This window comes from Rosa rugosa, chromosome 4, assembly GCF_958449725.1.
Source record: "Rosa rugosa chromosome 4, drRosRugo1.1, whole genome shotgun sequence".
NCBI classification, from domain to species: Eukaryota; Viridiplantae; Streptophyta; class Magnoliopsida; order Rosales; family Rosaceae; genus Rosa; species Rosa rugosa.
The window spans coordinates 14375296-14399975 of record NC_084823.1 but is presented as its reverse complement, the minus strand read 5'-3'; the positions used below and the strand labels follow the sequence as shown (position 1 = coordinate 14399975).

At 37.0% G+C, this 24680-nt stretch overlaps 2 protein-coding genes and 1 long non-coding RNA gene across 6 annotated transcripts; 1 reads left to right on the top strand and 2 right to left on the bottom strand.

The window, feature by feature from the left end:
- Positions 1–1906: 1906 nt before the first annotated feature.
- Positions 1907–4108, bottom strand: LOC133706543 (uncharacterized). 2 transcript variants are annotated; one of them, XR_009844593.1, is made up of 3 exons: positions 3599–4108; positions 2322–2429; positions 1907–2201 (listed from the first exon to the last, which is right to left on the bottom strand). It is a non-coding gene; the product is annotated as an uncharacterized LOC133706543 (long non-coding RNA). The 2 variants fall into 2 exon arrangements; XR_009844592.1 differs by having other exon boundaries at positions 2350–2429.
- Positions 4109–7869: 3761 nt separating this feature from the next.
- Positions 7870–19245, top strand: LOC133742737 (suppressor of mec-8 and unc-52 protein homolog 1). Its single transcript, XM_062170409.1, has 16 exons — positions 7870–8028; positions 8262–8472; positions 9372–9524; positions 10394–10442; positions 11036–11119; positions 12814–12917; positions 13314–13400; positions 13489–13542; positions 15319–15414; positions 16002–16129; positions 16482–16608; positions 16688–16747; positions 16861–16968; positions 17408–17508; positions 17888–17939; positions 18866–19245. Exons 1-16 carry the CDS (start codon positions 8000–8002, stop codon positions 18962–18964), a joined length of 1542 nt encoding a protein of 513 aa, XP_062026393.1. The 5' UTR covers positions 7870–7999; the 3' UTR covers positions 18965–19245.
- A 475-nt stretch (positions 19246–19720) lies between these two features.
- On the bottom strand, positions 19721–23152 carry LOC133742736 (pentatricopeptide repeat-containing protein At1g03100, mitochondrial). 3 transcript variants are annotated; one of them, XR_009862699.1, is made up of 2 exons: positions 20121–23152; positions 19721–20044 (listed from the first exon to the last, which is right to left on the bottom strand). XR_009862699.1 is itself a non-coding variant. In XM_062170408.1 (1 exon), exon 1 carries the CDS (start codon positions 22854–22856, stop codon positions 20472–20474), a length of 2385 nt encoding a protein of 794 aa, XP_062026392.1. In that variant the 5' UTR covers positions 22857–23152; the 3' UTR covers positions 20064–20471. The 3 variants fall into 3 exon arrangements, 1 of the variants encoding a protein (XP_062026392.1); XR_009862700.1 differs by having other exon boundaries at positions 19721–20041; XM_062170408.1 differs by lacking the exon at positions 19721–20044 and having other exon boundaries at positions 20064–23152.
- Positions 23153–24680: the final 1528 nt, after the last annotated feature.

Genomic DNA, 24680 nt, shown 5'->3' with positions numbered 1-24680 from the left:
ACGGGAAAGAGTATCGAACACAGGCTATCTAACCACAATAAGCTATGTAACCACGATTACAATACCCATATTTAAAGAGTTCACGATACTTGGAAGATAAGTAGACTTAAACAAAAATGGAAAGCTAATCAAAAGTAAATCCTAAATTAAATGTAAAACAATACCCTATAATTATCTCAATAATGAAATTTCAAAGATTACGAATCTATAGTCAAATGACAAATAATGCATTTGATATTGCCCCATGCTTTTGAATCAAACTTCCAGGGTCGGAAAGAATTCGCCCTCGAATTCGAGTTATTAGTTGAAGAGAATCCTAACAGATCTTTCCATTGCTTTCAGATCTTTTATTGAACCTTTAACTTACAATTGAATTCTTCCTTTCCAACTTTAGATACTTGGAATAAATGCTTTGATTTTGACTCCATAAATTTTCTCTCCAACATTAACTTCGCAAACCCAAAATTTTTCTCACTATCCTTAATATGATTGACAAGATTAACTAAATCTTTGAGATTCTGCATATTGAATGTATTAACTCTAACAAAGTGAACACAATTATGTTCAATATCTTTATTGACTCGCTTACGTCTTTATCTTCCACTTTTCCTTACTGTATATGAGACCATCTTCCATTGACCCAATTTGCATGTTGATGATGAATATGATTCATCATAAAATTCCTTGTGAGAATTTAAGCCTAATTGCCATTCTTTGTGCATGTTTATTAAAATATATTCTTATTTTCTTGGCGGTGCTTAGTGATCTCATTATCTTTCTCTTTGATTGACTGCTTGCCACAGATTAAGTTTAACGGACTCTAGAGATTACTAGAACTTGCTCTTGTACTGGTCGAAACTTTTATCAATACATGTCCCTGATTTCGGAAAGGATAAAGGCATCTAGAAACTTCCACCAAAGCCAAAAATAGTCTATGTCCCCATTTGTGTACACAAGATGTGCACCCCATAGTTTAACCCCAATGATCCTATATTTGAACATTTTCTTTCATCACCCTCACAATCCTAACCTTTAAACCTTAGTATAGTACGTTATATCCTTACCCTTTGTTCTATGGACTTAGTGGAGCTAATATCCGAGACATACAAGATCAAGAAGGCACTACTAAAGAGATGATGAGATAGAATAAGTGTGGGGGTAAGACTTGTCCATGAAAAAAATATGTATGCCGAAAAAAAAAGAGAATGAAATAGTAAAAGAATAAGTGTATGACAATGAAAAAAAAAGTACAAGTATTTCTGGATTTTAGTCCCCCCATTGTGGATAAGGAGTTTGTTTTGAAGTGAAGACCTAAGTAAGACGAATTTGGTCTTTGTCCTATTTCACAAGTGTTCAAAGAAGGTTAGAATGAAGCATGAGCCTAACACAATGACATCCGGCCTTCAATAAAGACACAAGAAATTCAACGTTGCAAGATGCCTTGGTGACTTAAAAGAAGACGTCTTAATACTTCAATGGAAGCTCTTCTAGGTTTTTAGAACACTCTGTGATTTTTCCTTACCTTTTTATTTCTTTAAACCCCTAAACCTTGGCCCCATTACAACCCTAACACTACACCAAAACTGGTCTTTTACGGCCCACCATGTGCGCCGTAAAAGCCTATTTACGGCGCACAAAAACACGCTGTAAAAGCTCGCGCCGTAAAAGACCATGGGTCTTTTACGGCATGCAAAAATGCGTCATAAAAGAATAAGTAACACGCCATAAAAGTAGTTCCACAACCATCATTTAGGTCATTTACTACCCACATTGCACGCCGTAAAAGTCCTCATATTAAAGGCGTACACAGCACGCCGTAAAAGAGTGGCTAAACTCCTAGTTAAGGCACACACTGCCCGCCGTAAATGAGGTATGTTCAAACAAAAAAAAAATTTCCTTTTTCCTCAAATATCATACTCATATTACCCTCATTGTAATTAATTTCATTTATAAAGTAACAACTGGAAATGTATTAGTAAAACTCATTACATCAATCAATTAAAGTCATATCCCTAAACCCTAAACATATTTGAAGTTACCTAACTACAACAGAGGAATTTAAGCAAGTTCATTGTTATACTATAACTGCCTTTGGTTTCCTTTCAATATGCTTCTGTTTCCATGTCCTTCCCTTCTCTGCTGAGCTTTTATTCTCGTCACTCAACTAATAGCTAGCATTGAGCTTTCATCCAACCTATCAACTAGAAACAAACAGCTTCTATCAACATACTTTAAAAGTTTAAATCATCACTTCAATCATATATAAATGAACTGAAGCTTTTAGTTGCAAGGTGTACAAACTTTTGAATTTGATCACTTACATATCACACTAAGATTGCACATACTGACCTCTTCTTTTGTCCAAGGTATCAATTGTTTGAATGTACCAGTGATCGATTCATCTAGTATAGCAAAAGACCTCATTGATCCTATTAAAAATATCATACAGAGGATGTCATTCACCAAGTAAAAACATAAGGTAATTAACTAATAGGACTTTCCAAACAAACATTGCTTACTTTATTTTCTTAATGAACACTAAAGACTATCAGTGGACTCTTTACCTCAAAATCAGAAAAAGAATAAGCTCAGCTTGGCTTGTTTCCATGACTGAGCTTGAGCTTAGCTTGGACGCTTCGTACAACTCAGTGACAAATAATCAAACAAATAAAGATGTGCGATTAAATAGAGTAATGGACCACCCAGAGGCTTAATATGAACTTGGGAGGTGACATTAAGCTATTAAGTAATATGGACTCTATAGTCTATACCTTACTAAGTCAATATCACAGATTCAAAGTAGACGAGCATGCAACTCTTATATCTAACATCAATCACTAAACTTTTACTTTGGAAGGCTTCTGATGGACCCAAATTTAAAAACAAGCCTTCTCATTCTAAAAATTTGATTCATTTCAAATTCTTTCAGAAATTATGCCTCTTATATCTAACATTGATCACTACACTTTTGCTTTGGAAAGGCTTCTTGTCTTTCGCTCAAAATGGATCTATTTTTTAAAACAAGCCATCTGATTATACAAAAAATTGCAATCCTAAAACCCAGAAACTAACAAGCCAAGTTTAATTATATAAAAAACCATATATCATTCTGAAGAAGAACCTATTCAGTCTTCCAACAGGAAATCGTTCCCTGCTTTCTGTTACTACAGGTAAATAATTGACCTATCAAACAACTGATGAGCAGCAAGGCTTGCTTCCAAATCTTACTAAAGTATGTCTTGCAGCATAGAAATAACCCATCAGAACCCAAGCTGTAAAAGTAAATTGGACACCAATATTTATCCTTTCCCCACCGCTAACATACCAAAGGTAGAGGAAGCAGCTCATAGTACACTCTGTAAAACTGACTATGCTAGGATTGCTGATAGCTTGAAAGCTATTTCAATGCTTCTGCTTAACACAATAATCATACTCTCTATCTTCATCGCTAAGCAAATTATGCAACAGACTTCAATCAAGCAAAGCATTCACATAGCATCTACTAAGAAATAGGTTATACAGCTGACCAAAGCAGAGTCCGAATACCTGGATCAATCAGAGAGAAAAGAGAAGGTGGAGGAATGAATCGGGAGCTGACCTGGCCACCAACGGCAGCGATGGAGGGAAGCGAGTCCCAAAGAGTCGGTAATGCGCTAGCTTCGCCGTGGTCACCGAGAGCTGTGCAAGCTCTTTGGATTTTGTTGACCAGTGAGCGGTGACGGAGGGAGCTACGAACGGGGTGGGAGTCAAATCGCGTGGATCTGAGAAAACGTTCACGATTCGGAAAAGGTAGATCTGCTATGGGGATTGTGACGGTGATGAGTCGGCTAGACAGAAATAGAGAAAGGAGGTGTGGGGATGTTCGAGAGTATTTGAAAACTTAGACCTGAGCTGCTCAATAACCAGTAGAAAATTATGAAAATCAAAAACCCAAAAAGAGAATTGGAATAGCAATTGGAAGAGGGAAATTTCGCGAGAGAGCCGTGTTGGGCGTCTGAGAGGAGAGAGGTTTCGTTTTCGATGAGCACCTTTATTTCCTTTCACAGAACAAAAGAAAAAAAGGTGGGAAGTTTAAGTTTGGCGAAAAAAATTGAGCGGGCAACACAGTTTGATACCACCTCCATTTGCGGCGCACAACTAATGCACGCACTAAATACCTCATCCTCATTTACGGCATGCAACCAAAGAATGCCGTAAATACCTCTACATAATACTACATTTATGGCGTGCTACCAATGCAAGCCGTAAATAACTCATGACAGGATCTTATTTACGGCGCACTTTTAAAGCACGCCGTAAATAACTCTATGTAACACTACATTTACGGCATGCATTAATTGCACGCCGTAAATGACTAATTTTTACGGCACACATGTATGCACGCCGTAAATTTTAGGCGGTAAAAGCCCAGATTTCTTGTAGTGTAATTAAGATCTCTTTGATCTGTGGAGATTGGTTACAAGAGTTAAGCATATGGTTCGGTCCGTTTGGTAGGTAGTTGGTATCTTTCATGAGATCGTAAAAGAAAAAAAAAATACATATATATTGATTTAGTGTTTCCTTCTTTATATATGTGAGCTTTTTGTTTGTCGAAAATATTATCATATCTCATATATATTTGAGTGAAAAAGCTTTTAAGCATTAGCCATGATCGGAGAGAAGAAGGAGTGGTAAATCCTGTGAGGTTTGAATCATACTTGTTGGATACATGCTGAGATCCATCCAGCACCATGGTCACACCCGTGTTTTTCATGCTTATATGTGGAGTAAATGTTTTAATTAATTCTCGAATTACTAATGATTGATTATTGATTGCGTGCTAATCTTGATGCTATGAAAGGAAAAGATTTCTGAGACAACAATGTTGAAGGCATAGTTTGTTTTGAGTCTTTATTTTATTTTCTTTGTTTTGATTTTGCTAAGGGACTAGTAAAAGCTAAGTGTGTGGGAATTTGATAGGAGCATAAAATGCGACAATTATAATATGCATTCCTTTACACTTTTCTTAGCTCTTTTCTTTAAAAAGTTAGTTTTAACTTCGTTATCTTTTTAGGTATTTTGTGAAGCAATTCAAGATAAATAGGAGCTTAAATGGAGTAAAGAATCCATGAACCATGAATTACTGATGTAGGGGACTAAGTTTGGTCCTTCCTTTGGCCGGAAATTACAAGGGAAGTCCACGGAAATGGTTGTGCAAAACAGTTGTTGCAAAGTAGAAAACTGCAGTTTCAGAATCAGCTTTTCAGGAACAATTTTGGGGAGTGTTTCTTGCACATTTGCAGAAAGGGCCAGCAATACTCAAAGATATGATGTTTCACTTCAACGTGAGCCAAAGAGCTGGTCATAATCATCAATGAGGCAGCAGGAAATCAAGCTCAAATTAGGCTTCCCAATAAGGCAGAAACTGTCAGCTTTTCACGAAGCTTTTTGAGAGATCTTTTCCTTCGACTTACTTGGCGTTTTTGCAGAAGTCTATCGATTATTCTAGAAGATATGATGTCATAGAACATGTAGGATCAAGAACTATCCAGAAACGTTGCAAGAGAAAGTCGTTCCTAGTCCATGAAGGAAGCTTCAGAGACAGAAATCGAAAGTCAAACAGGGCAGATTGGCGAAGAATCTTCTTTGGACGGATTTGTTGTGCGTTTTTTGGTAGGTTATTGATGCTATAATTATCAAGGAGAGTCCTAGAATAATCCCACAAGATTATGGAAAGATTACAAAGACTTGAAAGTAATTAAATTGTGCATCAATCGAAGGAAACCTTAAGCAAATTACAAGTAGAGTTGAAGAAAGAAACTAGGGATGTGTATCCCCTATATAAAGAAGCTCTGCAACACAATGCAAATAGCCACACCCTTTACATTCTCTTCTATCTCTTTTTCTTTTTCCTCCACCACCATATGTTTCTTTTTCTCTATATTTATGTTTTATGCTTGTGATTTTTAAGACAATATATAACTAAATTCTTTTGTTAGGGGTAGTTTTGAAGCCCCATATTATGTGATTATCATGTATATGTGTTCTTGAATGCTTTGATATGCTGCTTATGTGAGATTATCAATTGATTTTATTTTTTGGAAATTTTTTATATGTTTTTGTTCTTTGGTGGGCAACTTAGGATGGTTGCATGTAATTAGCGCTAGTAATTAGATTTATGCTTTGTAACCCTCATTCGAATAAGTAGTAAATGCTTTGGACAAAGGTCGAAATCAATTCGTTTGTGTTATTGAATAGACATGCTTTGTGTACTAAGATTAATACAATTATCAACCAAACTTTCAATTGCTCTTAATGATTCAAATTTTTTTTTTTTTTTTTTGAAAGGGGTTTGGAACCCTGTAATGATTCAAAATTTGTGTTGATATGATTGCTTTGATCACTTGATTCCATGTTTTGAAATATGTTAATTTAGTGTTTTGCTAAATTAATTGTGTAAAGGAAAGACAAATAAGGGACATTGGTTGCTTTGATCTTTGTTTCTTGGTTGATATTTTCTCATGGTATTAGTAAATTAAGGATATTAGGATGCATATCATGATTTGATCATATGTGGTGGTGGATAAATTGTTCTTAACATCACATCTATATCATTGTAAATCCCGCATTGTTTATATATTTTACTTTATTTTTCTGCATTACAAAACCTAAAACCCCCCTATTTTACGTTTTCAATATTCTTTTATTCTTTTGTTTATTTTTGTGAATAATACTTATACTATACTTTATTTCTTTATTTGTTACGTGATTAGTTGTGTACCCTCAATCCCCGATTTTGAACGATTCCTACTTATTCTATATTAACAACTATATTTTGCAGTGTTAAATTGCGCGCTTGTTTTTAGCGTATCAAACGATATGGCGGGTGTCATTAGATTCTCTAATCTGTTAAAAAACTCCGCCAATAGAATTTTGAAGCTTGAAAAAACTAGGCCAGTTGCTATTTGGGAGTTCTCCTTCCACAAATGCGTAATGTCCCAAACTTTATACAGCTTCAATTTTGTTACATGTGGGAGTGTTCCATCTGCGTTGCCTAGTTGCTTGATATTAGGTTGACGCTCCCAATCACAGGCACAACACTCAAATAACAGTGATTTAAGTTTGGGAAAGAATTGTGTTGGGCTTGGTGGACCGTACCAAATGTTAATACTGTCTAGGAGCAAATCTTCCAAGTACGAGAATGAACCCTGAAATAATGTCAACCAATATGTTAGCATGGCACGGTAGAGAAAACGCGAAAAATGTAGGTCGATCTCTTATGATCGACGTGCAGTTTGGAGATGAATTTCCAAATGACTTGAACTCAAATTAAGATGCCACAAGGCTTGAAAGTCAATCTTTTAAATTAAAAGATTGGCTTTGTTACATTATAGGGTAAAATTTATTGTACTTTCCTGACATTTACACTCTAAATCACTTGTGTTCATGTACGTTTTCCGTTACATCTGCCTTTACATATTTAATTTCGTCACATGTATCGTTGCACTCAACAATTTTAATTAATTTTAATCCATTAACTCTTAGCTTTTTGGTATCTATTTAGGAGATTTTTTATCACTTACACAGTAAAAAACTACTAAAAACTAATACTTTGAGTTGTGATAAATATATTGGCACCCGATTTGGGTTTGATTCAAAAATATATTAATTTTTGTTATTAATGTTATTTTTTTTTGGTTCACATTATTAATGTTATTTTTCTTAACAAAAATACAAGTATTTAAGAAAAATAGAAATGTCTAAAGGCTCGCTCACTCATTTAACTATTTAAGAGACAATTTTTAAAGTAGGTTGAATTTCAAACTGCTAAAAAAAAAATAAAAAGAAGAAGAGATCCAAATATCAATTTTAAAGAGATCCAAGTATCCAAATAAAATTTTATTCCTCGCTTTTTCCCCAGCGAGTCGGTAGGACCCTATACGTTACGGTAAAACCCTAATCTCCCTACCTTTCCTTCTCTGTTCTCATTCAAACTCGGACTAGCCCAGTTAAAGAGACGATGTCTACCTTGGAAATCGAAGCTCGAGAGTATGTTTTCGCCTCAACTTCACGATTTCGCTTCTTACTCTTCAAATTCTTATTCCACAGATTCCAATTGCCCTCTGTTTGAGTCTTCGTATTATGAATTCCTCTTCTCCGGGGCTCAATGTCGTGATTCTACTTCTCTTTTCTCAATTTCTCGGCAACCAAAAGTGGCAGTGTGGTTCGTAATTTGTTCGAGTAGCTTCCAGTTGGTGATTTTAGTTTTTGTGTGGTTTCAGTGTCATCAAGATTGTGCTTCAATTTTGCAAAGAGAATTCTCTGCACCAAACGTTTCAGACATTACAGGGCGAGTGCCAGGTTTCGCTGAACACTGTTGATAGTGTGGAGACGTTTGTAGCTGATATAAATAGTGGAAGGTGGGACGCAGTTTTGCCCCAAGTGGCTCAGCTTAAGCTGTCTAGGAATAAATTGGAGGATTTGTATGAGCAGGTGCGTAGCGATACTTGACCTTAGAGTTGTATATTGCAATTCCAATATCAGTCCTTTCATTTTCGGATATAGCGAAAGTAGCGTTTCTGTATTAGCTCATTGCTGCTATGTATATGTACTTGTTTCGCACGTTGCTTAACTTATGTGCTCATTTCCATCATGTTGTGCTTTTTGATCTACGTAGCGGGTTGAAGTGTGTTGTGTTGTGGATACCAAAATGAAGTTGACCCTTGATAGGATGTATGATATTACAGTGATGGTTACGGGGTTGATAGTGATCAGGGCTCAAATACCAGGAGATAAGAAAGTATTTACTTTTGATGGATGCTTGTGATTAGGCTAAAAGTGAGGAACATAGCATATGCAAAGACACACTTCTAATAGTTTTAATTGTAGAAGTACAAAAGTAGATTTACTAGTCCAAGAAAATGTTTTAACTTCCTCGCAATAAGGCATAAGGTGAGGAATGTAGTTGAGGCTTATTGAGTGGAAAGACTAGTTATAGATAGCCATTTAGATTTCTACCTCAAGACACTCTGCACGAGAGAGTCAATCAGAGGCAAGTTATGATCGTGAAAGACGAGTAAACAGATTCATTGATTGGAGGCACACTAAAAAGATTCAATCGGGAGGTAGATTTATTTATTTATTTTTCTTTTTGGGGGGGGGGGGGGGGGCGGTTGGGAGTTCTATCTGTTAAACCAGTGGACAATAAATTTTGCTTTTGTGTAGTATTGTGTATAGGGCTAAGGAGTTTAGTAGAATCTCAACCCAAGTTTTCTCTACTTGATGGTAGTATCTGAACTTAAAGTTTTCTCTACATGATAGTACATTAAGTTAGATATTTGTTGCTAAGTTTCAGCTACACAAGTCATGATTATTCCTTGTAAATTCTGTAGATTGTACTGGAAATGATTGAACTTCGAGAAGTAGAGACTGCTCGTTCTATTTTAAGAAACACTCAGGTAATGGGTGTAATGAAGCAAGAACAACCAGAAAGATACTTGCGACTGGAGCATCTCCATGCCAGAACTTATTTCGATCCAAATGAGGTATGGAAGTTCTTTGTTTAATTATTGGATTCATGAGTTATTTTAGACTTGTCATAGCAAACAAGAGTTTCAACCCTTTTGTTCATCTATATCTATGAGACTTCTGTGGTGGTATCTTGTATCGGTTTTCTTGTCTATCTAACTTACAGAACAAATATGTGAGAAATGGGTTAGTTGTCTACTGTTTCAAGAAACGTTAACCAAGTATTTCACCAAATTTGATCTTGTCATTGTCCTTGTGATTTGTTTTTATATTTTTTCTTTTCATAGAGCTGGCAATCTCCAAGATAAGATAAACTAATGATGCATCTCATGTCACCTGAAGAAGAAATAAAATGATTTTGTTGTGATCAATAATTTGAAGGTTAAGTAATGGTGCACTGGACATCTTTTTGTTTGTTGGCTGTTTAAAGAACAACTGCCTGGTTTGGTGGTTTCAAAAAGTCTTTTTGGAGCAAAAAAATGGGGTGTTTTGAGTCGTTGAACATTCAGTTCAAGAGTTTGTGGAAGGGCAGAAAAGCCAATTCTTTCTGGATGTTATAATTTTTGGGTTATTTAGATTGAGCGCAGTGGGATTCTTTGAGAATTATTGATGGGTTGAGGTGGAACAACCAGCAGAGGTTTATGAAAAATTTATTTGTTAACTATTTTGCACGACTTTGTATTTGTGGTGGAGTAATTGCTGTGTTTTTGTTGCTAGATTAATGTGTTTGGTCATATTATTTCTTGTTTTCTTGGCTGTGAATTTCTTGTCCACTATTTGAAGATTTTATATTGGTCATCTCTATTCTAAAGAAAAACATATACTATTGGAGCATATTCTGCTTTTAGTTGAATTAATGATATCAAGTTTATCTTCTCTATTTCAGGCTTATCAAGATTCGACAAAAGAGAAACGGCGTGCACAAATTGCTCAAGGTTTTACTTTATGTCTCTTCTCACTGCCATAAGATTTAGTTCGGAATATTTCCAGTAAGTTATTAATCTGGAAGGAAATAGTACACCTGTAGGGTACATAACTAACAGGAAGAAAATTAAAATGATGTACTTGGGAATATTTCCAGTAAGTTATTAATCTGGAAGGAAATATTACACCTATAGGGTACATAACTAACAGGAAAAAAATTAAAATGATGTAAAGCTTTGTTTATATTCATCAAAACCCTCAGTTGAAACTTACACTCTTGCTTTCATGACTCATGCTCGAAGGCTTGCAGCCTCAAGAGCTTCTATGAACTTGAAGTTACTTGTACTTTTGTAAAGTGGCATCATGCATGAGTATAAAGATTCCGTGTTATTGAATGTTATTCTTTCCTTCTGTTGTTCTTATTCTACCTGTTGCCCCAGATATGGAAATTTTATGTGTGAGATACAGTCAGAGGTATCAGATATTGAAATCTGACAAAAGATAGATAGGAAAGGGTCAAACAACAATACACGCTTTATTTATTTATTTTGTTGCTGCAATTTCTGTTTTTGTTGATTTGTTTTATTTTCTTTGCATTTCTCAGCACTTGCTGCAGAAGTTACTGTGGTGCCACCTTCAAGATTAATGGCTCTAATCGGTCAGGCTCTAAAGTGGCAGCAGCACCAAGGTTTCTTTTTTCACGTATTATTTTGCTTTCTTTGTTATTTGGTTTAATGGTTCTTGCAAATATTAATTGAGTTGAAATGTTTTACATATTCTCTCTCTCTCTCTCTCTCTCTCTCTCTCTGTGACATCTGCAGTACTTTGCTTATTTCTTGGGCATAGTTCCTTCATTAGCTGTAAAAGTAGCTTCATCTATCTTGCCATGCCAAGTCTCATCTTCTAATAGTTTGCTGCAAAACATATCTTGTGGATGGATCAAATATGCATCAAGATGAAAGATTAATTTGTCATAGTTAGGTTCATTTAAGTCAACGGATTCCAGTTGTCTCCTGAAAAAAAAAAGGATAGTCACTGAAAAACCTAATGTCCATATGAGACACAATTCAGCCATATAATTTTGTTGGAGACATGACAGGATGAGATGAGCTGAGATAAAAGTACTTGCCTATGGGTCTTGTAATAGAACACAAATTGTTTGTAGGGAAGTTTATGTGGATTCATGAAGTGGGACGACCAAAGTTACCAAAGAGGGACAGGTTGGGAAGTTACACCCTGAATTTTGATTTAGGTTTTTCTACTGGCGAGGTTACCGAAGCGGTACAACTTACAATTCACAGATTCTGAAAGAACTATAGAGGTAGTTCTTAACAAGTATGGAAGTAATCAACTTCTGTTGGTATATATCAAACTTACGTTCAGGGAGGCTCAAGACAGTCCCAAGGATGGAAATTGGATTGTTAAACCAGAGATATGCTTTTTGCCATGCTTGGTCAGGAAGGAGGAAATCCTAGGGATGCAAGAGGTTGAAAGACTTTAGCGGCACAGGTGGTGTTAATATGCTATAAACCTGGTAGACAAGGAGGTGTTATGAATGGTATAGATTATACAGGTATGTAAAGTATGGGGACTATTGTAGTGATCTGTACTCAAGTAAGCTTGAGGATCAATGAGGTATACTACAGATAGATTTATATAAACAGACGGAGGTCTGCTTTTGCGAAACCACCAGAGAAGCTACAGAGATAAGAGAGTAAGGTTGGTGCTTTTGAAGGGCTTTCACAGTGGTTATATCAAATGGGCTTACAAGGATCAATTATTTAGAATGACTTGGTGGTTTGGTTAGATGCTGCTCTGGAAGTGATTGTTTTGAGTGTAAGTTAAACTGTACTGCGGGTGAAGGTTAGGGATATAAAAGTTAGTTGGCTGGTGCCATCCTCTTGTTATCTTTTATTTCTTGAGAAGTGTTGCATCTTTGGAGGTTTTAGTGAAGGCCAAGGTGCTATCTAGGTGGTTTGGTCAGAAAGAAACAGTTTAATAGTTGAAGATAAAATGTGGAAGCGGGAATTACCTGTGGGACAAGCCTAGATTTTAGGTGTCGCTGAGATTGTTTTTCGTATTTTATTTAAACTCTGGATCGGGAAGCTTCTTCTATCTCTTAGGATGTCTTCGTCTCTTTGACTGTAATTTGATGTGCATGTTGTTCCTTTGTTGTTTTGGCCAGACTTTGAACTTTACATTTTAGATTTGCTTCTCTGCTTCTTGTCAACTGGACTGCTTGTTCAATGTACATATGTTAGGTCCTTTCTATTTACTGAAATTGTTTTGTTTTGTTTTTTTTTTTTCCATAAATCAAAATGTTTCCACAGTTTTACTTTGTGTAAGTTCTCTCTATGTGGTTAATTTTGTTTTCTTTTTCAGGATTACTTCCTCCAGGAACACAGTTTGACTTATTTAGGGGAACGGCAGCCATGAAACAGGATGTGGATGACTTGTATCCAACAACTCTTCAACACACAATTAAGGTAAGGATACATATGAATGGTATTCATTTTAATACTCCCGAAGGTCCTCCACCCCCCACTAATATAGTCGTTAAGATCCTTCTACTCCTTCCCATCCAAGTTACTCAAAAGACTGCTGCTCAGGAGGTGTTGTCCAGCAGCAGTTAAACCTTCGTTTTGATAGATCAGTGTTGCCACAATGTAGGCATGTAGCACACCTGGTCTTAGAATGTAGCATCTTTGCCCATTTTTATTTTTAATTTTGTTAAGTGGAGCATCATATAGCCTCTCTGTTCTTTTACTTGGAATTGTGGTCCATTTCTTATCTGTACAATTTTCATCATAGTTATAACATTTTGTTTTAGTCTATGGTTAATCCTTCCTTTTTTATTTTTTATTATTATTTTTTTTTTGCAGTTTGGGACCAAAAGTCATGCAGAATGTGCTCGATTCTCACCAGATGGCCAGTTTCTTGTCTCTACATCTTTTGATGGATTTATCGAGGTATGTATCATTGAGTGTCTTTTGTTCCTGATGAAACTATTTGATGAGATTTGAAGGCATTGCCATTCTCTGACCGTGTCACTACCAGGTATGGGATTACATAAGTGGGAAACTCAAGAAGGATCTTCAATACCAGGCTGATGTAAGCACTTATTTCTTTCCGAAGTCTATTCATCACAGTGTTTCATACTACATTTGATTATATATATATATATATGTATATGCATGCATGCTCTTTTCTTGTTGCAAATTTACAGAGCAGTACAAAGCTGTTTCTGTTTGAGCTTAAGGGGTTTGGTTCACAATTGAAACCTGTGATTTTATGAGATCTTTTCATAATTCCAAAATTGAAACTCATTGAGCCAAAGCAAAGCTTCAGTTTGGCCCTTTTTTATTTTTTATTTTTCTGAAAAACAAATATGTCGAGGTCAAACAGATAGAATTATGGCAGCAACCGTCATTTGCGTAAAGTTTAAATCTAGTGAGTTTTACATTACTAAATAACTTACCGTGTGATTTTTATATTTTATCTGTTGATCAAACCCCTTTTGTAGACAATCTCTAGTCATTCGCATCACACATAAGAAATGTAATGTTTTCTAAGAGAAGAATTTGAATCTTATTAATGGGCCTGTTGTTTGTATATAGATTCCCAACAGTAGTTCTCTGACTTTCTGTATTTAGTATTGTGCTATCAACTGTGAGAAGAGATAAAAGGGGCGTTTGGTAGGGAGGATTGGACAGGATTGGACATGCTTATCTAGTGGAAGATAAGCTCTCCCATGTTTGGCAACAACAAAGACTATATTAAATGAGACTCGAGTCCCAAAAACCCCCCAACACCTTCTACCATAGAGACACCAAAATTCATGGGATTGTGGAAGCCTCATTCTCACTCTACACTTTGCTTCAGTTCATCGATTATTTTTACCTCTTCAAACCTGACTACCTTAATGAAGAACACAGCAATTGAATCAATCTCATGCTGCTTGCCTTCTCCAGAACTTTCACCATTCTGAAATTAAGCACAAACAGACCTCATTCCTAGTCCCAACATTCATAATTGAATCAAAATTAGCCTAAAGAAACCCAAAACCACCACCACAGACAGTTCTACCCGATGATGGCTGAAACACCCAGAAACCAATTCTTCCAAAACATAATCAAATTCGAAAACCATGTAAACTAGCATGTAGAACACGAAGAGTAGATCAACTTTCATACCTCATGCACCTCAAAACGTCGCCGGAGCCGCTGGAATTTGTAAACAAACCGCCGGAGACTTTTGGCATTCTATTCTCTCTCCATACCCACCAATCGGACCAACTGAGGTTAGAGGCACGTCGGCGACTACAAGACGGATCGAACCCGACTGGTGCGCTGGCCGGAGGTGGCCTGACGGCGGAGTTATGATCAGGTCACTATTTAGAGCTTCGCTGGTTTTGTAGGTTTGGTGGTGTTGATGGTGTTTGGTTTTAATTATAGTCCTGCTGGCACCAAACATGGGTCAAGGCATTACATAGCATATGCCAGGCTTGAGGAGTGCAGGACTGTTAAAGAAATTAAGACTGGGTAACACAATCCTGTGAAACAAACATGCCCAAAGAGTAATAATTGTAAAACGTAATTGATCTGGTTGGTGTAAAATGAATTTGTTATTTCAACTTTGCAGTTACTAATTAAACATTCACCGGGCATCAAATGTAACAATAATGCTTTGGCACACATATATGTCCAAAGGGATAGTAGAGAATTCTAATCATCCTGACTTAGCTTATGGTATTCTTTAATAGGTCGTTGGTTCAACACACTAATGTGTTGCTGAGATCATAATGGAATATTCCTAAATCTGTTTTGTTTGAACTTGTATTATGACATGCTGCCTTCTGCATTTTTTTGACATGTTATCACTTTTCAGGAAGCTTTCATGCTCCATGACGATCCAGTCCTGTGTGCTGATTTTAGCAGAGATTCAGAGATGCTTGCATCTGGGGATCAATGTGGCAAGATCAAAGTATGTTCTACTTTTGGTTTCTTGGACACAGGGCAATATTTTATTGTTTTTCTTTTATGGCAAGTGATTTAGTGGTTGCTATTATGATTAACCCTCAACTTTGGTTGACTTCATCTGCCTCTTGCTATGATCATGTGTCTGTGCTTATTGCATATGGGATGTTGTATACATGGTATAGCAAATCACAAGTAAATTTTGGTTTTGGTTTTTTGTGGTTATTCTTTTGCATGGGGTGTTGTGTAGGGAGTGGCTCACTTCATGCAAATGTTCTGTTTCTTTATTTGATGAGTATTTGGCAGGGTTATCTTTGGTCAAGTTTTGCTACATATAACATTTATATACACAAGTTGGTTTGTTTCATATAGGATATCTCACGAGTGTTTTTGTGAAGATTTCTAAATATGCTTCTACTGCTAGTTTTTATAATCCCCAATGTATTTGATGCTTTTGGGCCTTACTTCAATCCAGAAGATATATGCTTAGTGTTTTCCAGTTGATTTAAATGTCTTACTATTTATAACGCTTCTTATTCAATGTGGAAATGTTACAGTGTAATTTCATGTATGATTAAATTTTTCCTCTTCTAGGTTTGGCGTATTAGGACTGGTCAGTGCTTGCGGCGTCTTGAGCATGCACATTCGAAGGGTGTCACCAGTGTTAACTTCTCTCGAGATGGAAGCCAAATACTTAGTACATCATTTGACAGCACTGCAAGGTTTCATTGAACTATATTTTCATTTGTTTATGTACATGTTTGCTTGAATGGCAGTTTTTTCATATCCCAAATCTTTTCTCCCATCACCATTCTTGTTTTGTTAACTTTTTGACTGATTTTGTGCGTTTCATTAAAACTAGATCCATGTGAGGTGTACTGGTTAAATAACAATTATGCTATACAAGGGTAAATTAATTGGTTGCCAGATGCATCACTCTCCCACAGACACACTGACACACTGACACATGCACAATGACTTTCACATTAAAGCTTTGTATAAATGGTTGTTGCATGCTTTTACAGTGGCTTTTCTGTTATGCTACTAAAGTTAAGTTTGATATGGCTTACGTAGGATCCATGGCTTAAAATCTGGGAAGCTGTTGAAAGAATTTCGCGGTCATTCATCTTATGTTAATAATGCAATCTTTACAAGTGATGGTGCCCGCGTAATTACTGCATCTAGTGATTGCACAGTCAAGGTAAGATCTTTAACTGATGGGTCCTGTTGTAGAATGCAACCTTTTAATTTCTTGAGGCATAACAAAACATGTGTTACAGGTCTGGGATTCGAAGACTGCTGACTGTCTACAGACATTTAAACCACCTCCTCCTTTAAGGGTGCGCTCTTACTTTTTTATATTGTGCATTTACTAGCTAGAGGAAACTAACTAATGGGCCTTGAACATTTGCTTTTCTCTAATCTATGGCTTTTATTCTTTGTTGACCGGTAGGGAGGTGATGCTTCGGTGAATTCTGTTCATCTTTTCCCAAAAAGCAATGATCACATCGTTGTATGCAATAAGACTTCATCGATATATATCATGACACTTCAAGGACAGGTATGAATATATGTTTATATTTATTGCACCAAATACAAGAGAACATATTTTCAGGTATCTTTGTTTAACTTTTTCCATTGATTTTGGTCCTGAAAATTGGAGCAAATATTGAAAGTTCGGCCTATCACCTGATATCTGAGCTTGCATAGTTGATTTTTAAATTGTTGCATGTGTTTTTAGTTACCATCATGATCTTGTTGGCCCTATAAGGGATGTCAACAGATTTACTAGTATATACATATAAATGTAATGGAATCAGCACTTTCAGGATACTTTATCACCTGATACGGTCCAATGGCTTGATTGAGTGTCATGCAAATGTTACAAAAGAAAAGTGGTTAAACATTGTTACTAGTGACTGGCTATGACCTTTGCAGTCATAATATACCTGTTGAGTTTGAGTAACTTTATGAGACTTGTTTCTGATTATATTGTTTAGGTTGTGAAGAGCTTTTCATCTGGTAAAAGAGAAGGTGGAGATTTTATGGCTGCATGTGTGTCACCAAAAGGGGAATGGATTTACTGTGTTGGTGAAGACAGGTAATATCCATATATTCTTTAACTAGAGTTATCATGCTCTTATTTCACATTGTTATATACATCTATGTAATTATCTATGCATGTCTTTATCTGCTATGACTTGAAAAATGACATATTTAGGTTATTACACGAGTGTTTTCCATAACTTCAAGAGGCCCAGTTTCTCTATTTCTTAGTGTTTTTGGATTCATTCATGCTCTGGAAATTTGGCATCCTAAAAATAGTATCTAATGGATCCGTTTGAGTTGTCTGTTATTACTACAGTATCATGTCCACTGTATATTGTTTCTTGAAACCGTTGCACTACAAATATGTTGTTGCTGCAACATGTTTCTGTTCTTCTGATCATAATCTGATGCCATATCTGTTGCATATGCAGGAATCTGTATTGTTTCAGTTACCAATCTGGAAAGTTAGAGCATTTAATGAAGGTATGTCTTCTTAATGGAGAATAAGTTGTATTCAACCAGGGCATCAGATTGCTTTACTTATTTCATGCATCTTCAATCAGAACAATCATTAAAATGTTTACAATTTTGGATAATGTCCCGATCACTCTAAGTTGAGAATATGATTAGAAGATACCCGACAGTATGTGTTATAATGTTTACTTGGTTGAGTTATTGGCATTTTCCAAACTTGTTTGAGGCCAGGATCTTCTTAGCTCCATCCGTTTCCTTTGCCTTTAACTTTTCCTTCAACTTCCTTTTTTTTTTCCTTCTTCACTGATTGAAAATGTCTTATTTTGTGCTGGCTGCTTGACATGCGTATAAATGTATATAATTATTAAGCTCCATATGTGTAAAGGAAATCTCAACAGATTACATTTGCTTGATTAATCATGAGTCGCCATAAATAATGTTTGGTCATTCTCTAGTTTGATAGATAGGGCTGACAGTTCTAGGCTAGAAAGTCCATCACAAGCTGATCTACATTGACTTGGTTGATGAAATTCTTTGAGGGATCTTTAGGGCTCACCGAGATAGTATTTGATGGTATCTTTATGTGCTGGCTGACATAGTTGTTAGCGTACATATCTCTTTGTACTTGTTTGTTAGATCTGTTTATCACATAACAGATATCAAATGAAAAATCTCTGTTCACGCATGGCTGTTAGGTTAGAGTGATATAGGATGCTTGCAACACTTGCGACAGCGTATTACTGCTGGTGCTGGTAACACCATGTTTTCTGTGTGGATGACTTGGGTTGCAGTCATTGCACTGTTTAAAGGCGTTCTTTTTATGGGTCCAGAAATACTTTTGATTACTTTCTTCGTCAAAGATGCTGATATGATTTAAACTTGAAATTCATAAATTAATGTCGTGAGTTTGAATTGATTTTTCATGTCATTTGCAGATCCATGAAAAGGATGTTATAGGTCTCGCTCATCATCCTCACAGGAATCTTCTGGCCACATTTGGTGAAGACTGCACAATGAAGTTATGGAAGCCTTGAATACCCCTTGCCTTGAATGTCCAATATATAGTTTTGTTAATGGGAGAATTTGGAATGCTGATTGATATTTACAAGTCAAACTCACCAAGGCCTAGAGCTGAATTGAGATTTTGTACAGCAGTGCTCAACCAAGTAATACTAGTCTTTTTTATTTTTAGACCAAGTAATATCAGCCTTTTGAGTCTCATATTCATGTTGATCACTTGCCTGATGAGCCGTATGATGATTTGATGTGTTGATTTGATTCTTTAAATTCATGATATCAGTTTGATGAGTTACAATTGACACTTCAAAACATCTCTAGAACCAGGTTTCTGCATAATATCTTTTCAAGTTGAACTCGGAATGAATCATGATGTGTACTGAGCCTGCACCAAATGTTCAATCCCAAGTTGGCACACTAGGGGCTTTTCAATTTCATCATCGGATTTAAGAAGAAAAAGGTTGTAGTTTTGTTTTTTTGCGCTTCTTTGGCCCTTAAGTCTCTTAAATTCATCATGATCGTGCTTGTATTCCTTTTGCTTTCTCTCTTAATTTCATCTGGCTGCTGATGTGCTTAAAATACGTCGTCAGAGGGAAAAGAAGCTAAAAATAGGGAACAATATCTACTTTAAGTATAATAGAGATGATGGTGCTGTCATGGTGGGTGAGGGTTGCGGTAACCAGTCCAGAAAAGCTTTTTTGTTTTGAAGGGCGGTTGGGGGTTGTTTAAATTGCCTCTACAGATTGACTTATATGCGTGCTTAGACCGGAATACATCGTCCTAAATGTGGCACCGATGCTCAAATAGAAAATACATGAAATAACGTTGAAATAGTCTGCAACTATGTTGCTGTTTTGGTAGCTTGTGTATCAACCCTCAAATGAAACAAAATGTTTTTGAGTTGACATGGTACAAACGATGCCATCCTTCAGGTACCAACAAGTCAAAACACAGTCCATACCTTTCCCCAGAAATTTAAGTTGGGTTTGATTTATTACTGATCAAACACAATTGCGTACTGAAAGAATCCCCATGTGGAGCAACTTACTCATAGTCATCTGTTTTTATGCTGTTCTTTCTATAATCAGCGGTCTCTTCTGACAAAAAACCAAGACATTCACAATTTCACATTATAAGAATTCAAGGTCGATATGAGAATACGGAATATTTTACCTCTATTATCAGATTGCATCATCTCAAGCTCTCAGATGCTCTAAATTGTTGGTGGCAATTATTTCCTTCATCTGAATTACACCATTTTTGGCCCATAACAAACTTCTATATATTTTGATATCTGCAGCACAACAATTCCGAGATCAGTCCCGGTCACAACCATAGACCTGCTTCTGAAAATTAGTATACTTGCCTCATAAACCAAGTAAATCTCTGTATTACTACTACATCAAGATAATGGGCTAGAACGGTCGATCAACATCCTCTTTCCCAGATTTTTTTAGCATCAAGTTCCTCGGATTCAAGCCACGGAATGGAATGCATGAAGCAGATAATACAAAGACAGTTCACTCAGCACACTCCTATCCAGTTCTTAAATGCTAATGCTGCTTCTCTCTTTTTATGTTGGGATTCTGTCTGGAATTTGGGAGCTTTGCCTTTGTGAAGTGTTTTATGGTACTTCAAGAAGAGTGTTCTGTACTTGTACTTGTCAATGAACATCTTCGCTTTCTCCATCATGTCCAATACTTCATTTGCTCTACTGAAAAACCCACCCCTAACGAAAGTGTAAAGAACAGAATCCAGGAGTTCCTGATCAAATTTCATTGAGGTGTTATATGCTAGAGACTTCATCTCTCCCCACAGCTCTGTTACCTCTATATACTTTCCTCCTACAGCAGCATACCCAGTAACCATAGAATGGAAAGTTTGAGCATTTGGGGCATGCCCCAGACTTCTCATCTTTTTCAGAGCCTTCTCAGCATCTTGCATCAATCTCTTCCTGCAGAAAAAGTGGATTACATTGTTCCAGTCATGAACCGCAGAATCCAACGTCACCTGCGCTTCCTTTATTTCCTGCAACAGCTTTACCATCAACCTCGGTTCACAACCCTCTGCACATTCCTTCACCAACCTCTCAAACTCCTGATGACCGGCTTTTGGAATCTTAGCCTCTTTCATCTCTGCGTAGAAATGAAGAGCTCCCTGTGTATCATTTTGAAGCACCTTCGATCGGATCAGTGCCTCATAACTGCTTGCATCTAGCTGGATACCAGCCTTACGAGCATCTCTTAATAGTGATGCTGCATTTCCTGCTTGGTTTGCTTCACAATATGCTTTTAAAAGAGCGGCGTATACAGAAGAACCAGTTCTTACACCAGCCAAGCACATTTCATCAAGAAGGTCATGTGCCTTGTCTAACCATTCAAGAGATATGCATGAATTAATGACATGAACCAAGGCTGAATCATCATTGGAAGCTGGGGAATCTTCTTTATCTGCCTTTATAAGAAAGGCAGCCAAATCCTTGGTTTTGTCTGCTTCCAGAAAGGCCTTGACTAATTTCGCAAATATTTTTTCAGTTGGCTGGAGGATACCACGGTCAGTTGTTACCAATTCAACTTGGCTCTGCAATTTAGCTAACAATGCACCCAGCACTTCCTTAGCCTCACCCTCAAGTCTCAAGAAATTTCTATCCCTAGAAAACTCTTCATAAGATAATACAAGATTACCGGGTAACCTATTGTCTCCATAAGCAGATGATTCTCCATGGCTTGAAAGCCAGGATCCAGAATTAACTCCATGAGGGAATTTGTTTCCCCTTCCAGCAGCATCGAATACCAGCGTTGCTACAGCAAGAGAACCTCTTGCTTCTTTGGCTTTCCGCAGCATTTCCAAAACCATGTTAGATGCAGCGTCTAAATCCCCGAATTTCAAATGGCATGCCAGCAAGCAATTGTAGAACTGGCGAAAATGGACATCACTTAGGTTATGGGCTTCATCTACGTATCTTTGAAGTTTTCTAAGCTCATCTCTCCGTCCATTTCTCTCGTATATTTGTGCCATTAATATCAATAAGTTAGCATCCGTTTTGATACCAACTCGAGGCAACATGTCAAGGAGCTGCTCTGCTTTCTTAGTTGTTCCAAACAAGAGACAACCAGCCAAAGCAATGTTGAAAGCAGTAGTATTAGGCTTCATAGCAATCAGAGGTGCATTACACTTCTTACGTGGGTCGATCCTGTGATCTTGGAACAAGTAACCTATCTCAAGAATCAACTCAGCAGCAACATAAGCCCCTTGAGCTGTTTGGGACATGTAGGCCAAGACAGCAGACCAAGCCGCAACAGGAGGGTATTCTTCCATTTCTACCATTCTTCTCAAAACAGTCGACGCAGGAACTGGTAACCCAGCTCTCGCAAGACCAAAAGAAACATAAATCAGCGTGTTTCTCTCCAACAAGTTCTGTTTGCTTTCCCCAATAGCCTGCTCCACCAACCCATAAGCCTTCTCAAGCCACTGAACATCAGAGCTTTCTACAAAACCCGCTAAAAGCTTATTAACAACAGATTTCCTAGGAAACCCATCCATCTGCATATACTGCTCATAAAACTTCCACGCATCATTTAGTCTATGCTCATCAACTGCATTTTGTATCTCCACATTTAACTTAGCCGGGTCTCGAGCCTGGACCAAGATTGTTCCAGCCATAGTCGAAAATGAACCGACTTCAGATATAGACTTTTTGGGTAATCCCAAAATACAATCTTGCACAATGGGCTTGGCCAAACAATAAGAAGTAACAGAGCCAGAAACATACACAACATTTGAATAAGCTCGAACCTGAGATTCAAACAACCCAGCTAAACTTAAACTAGCATACGATGCTTGTACAACATATAAAACACAAGGGCAAACTGAAGCTCTCCCGTGGCTGAATTTCCTCGCAGAAAGCATCTTAAGCAGACAGAACACAAATCCAAAATCTAACTTAATATTCAATTCAATTGTTCCTGATCAAGTTCACGGTGGCGGGAAACCCATAATACCAATTGGTAGCTAAAGAGTTGTAATTTGAGACCGGGCAATAGAAGGAAGGATGGAACCTGAATCGTCGCCGGAGTCGATACCAGAAATTGTGACCGGCGGCCGCTCGCGTTCGAGTTTGTGAAGAAACAAACCGAATATCTTTGAATGAACCAGCGGTAAGGGGCGAATGACATTGAATAGTGAATATAGCGAACTAGCCATATAAAAGCGACTTGCTTTTGAAATTTTTTTTAAGCCGTTTATATCTTTTCTGTGAGCTGCCTTCCTATTTAATTTTTGGAAGAAAATAAAATATGGGTTTACTACTTTACTTAGATTTTGTAAAGTGGAGAGAGCTTCTATTATTGATGATCACTAAAATGGAGGATTTCATGAGGATTTTCTAATAAACGGTTTGGGAGACTCACTTTTCGATTATACTACCGCAAATCAACTGTATACATGAGTAGATTACTTCTGAAAATTCGTTAAAGTACCGAACTACATTAAATCAATGGATAAACCAAATCTGTCAAATGTGAACCGTTCATGTTCATAAATAATCGTAATTTCATAAATGCTTTAACGATTTTCAACATGGTTGAAAAATTTCATAAATGATCTACACATAAATATCTAAACATCTAACGGTTGATTAGAAAGTTCTCATGAAGTGTCCTCATTTTAGTGGTCGTCATTAGTAACTCCCCCTCGTAGGGTGGCCGCAACTAATTTCTCATATAGAAATGGGTTTGTTTGAATGTAGGGCCGGGCGTTTGGACCTGAAAAATTAGAAAATGGGTCAAGACCAAACTGCTCGGTCCGGTTTTTCAAAATAATTTGGTGTTTTTCATTTGAACCCGAACCAAATGTTTCCTTAGATTTGCGAAAAAAAAAAAAATTTAAGTAGGTCAACTTGATAGGTGTCATTCGTTTATAGGGCGTTTGAACAAGTCTAATATACATCTGACCATAACTAATTTCTCACCCTAATATACCCCGTATTTATTCGAATCCCAATTCTGGGATGAATCATCCCTTCGACAGGGAGACCAAATTCTAATTTCATTCGGAAAACAATCATCCCTTTCCATCATTCCCAATTATTGGATTCATCATTCATCCCATTCCCATTTCACTTATCCCATTCGAAAAAATCTTTCTCAAATTTCAGTTCATTCCTCAACTCTCTCAATCTCTCGATCTCTTGATCTCTCACCATCCCCGATTCTCAATCTCTCTCAATTTCTCCGAGTTGGTGTACCTATGGCTATTGATGACAGGATTGACAGCAATGGGCGGGAAATTGTGCTAGCTATTGGAGAAGAAGAAGCTCAACCTAGTTAACCTATATCTTCTCTTCCTCCAAGATCAACGATGAGAGAGAGAGAGAGAGAGAGCAGAAAAGACACCGGTGAAGCCGCTAAAGGCAACAGCAAGGTCATGGGTCTGGGATCACTTTGACAAGTTCAAGAAGTCAGTTTTTGAAGTAATTGATAAAAAGCAGATGAAGGTTGGGCATGAAATCCGAACAAGGTTGGCACCAATGATTTAGCATGTGATTCTTCTTTCAATGGCACTAGTACACTTAAGAGGCACATAGAGAAAGTATGCAACCTGTATCCTGGTAGGACTAATCTAGAAGAGGGACAACAAGTTTTCACTAGTGATGGCACATCCGATCCTTCTATAGCGATGAACTATCATTTAGTCACATAGAGAAAGATGAATTTAAAAAGACACCTTTACCAT

Bases quoted from the DNA above. Each gene is read 5' to 3' on its own strand.
- LOC133742737 (XM_062170409.1), top strand. From the start codon at position 8,000: ATGTCTACCTTGGAAATCGAAGCTCGAGA. The intron at 9,525-10,393 runs GTATGGAAGTTC...TCTCTATTTCAG, and splicing joins CTTATTTCGATCCAAATGAG to GCTTATCAAGATTCGACAAA. The intron at 10,443-11,035 runs GTTTTACTTTAT...TGCATTTCTCAG, and splicing joins GCGTGCACAAATTGCTCAAG to CACTTGCTGCAGAAGTTACT.
- LOC133742736 (XM_062170408.1), bottom strand. From the start codon at position 22,856: ATGCTTTCTGCGAGGAAATTCAGCCACGGGAGAGCTTCAGTTTGCCCT.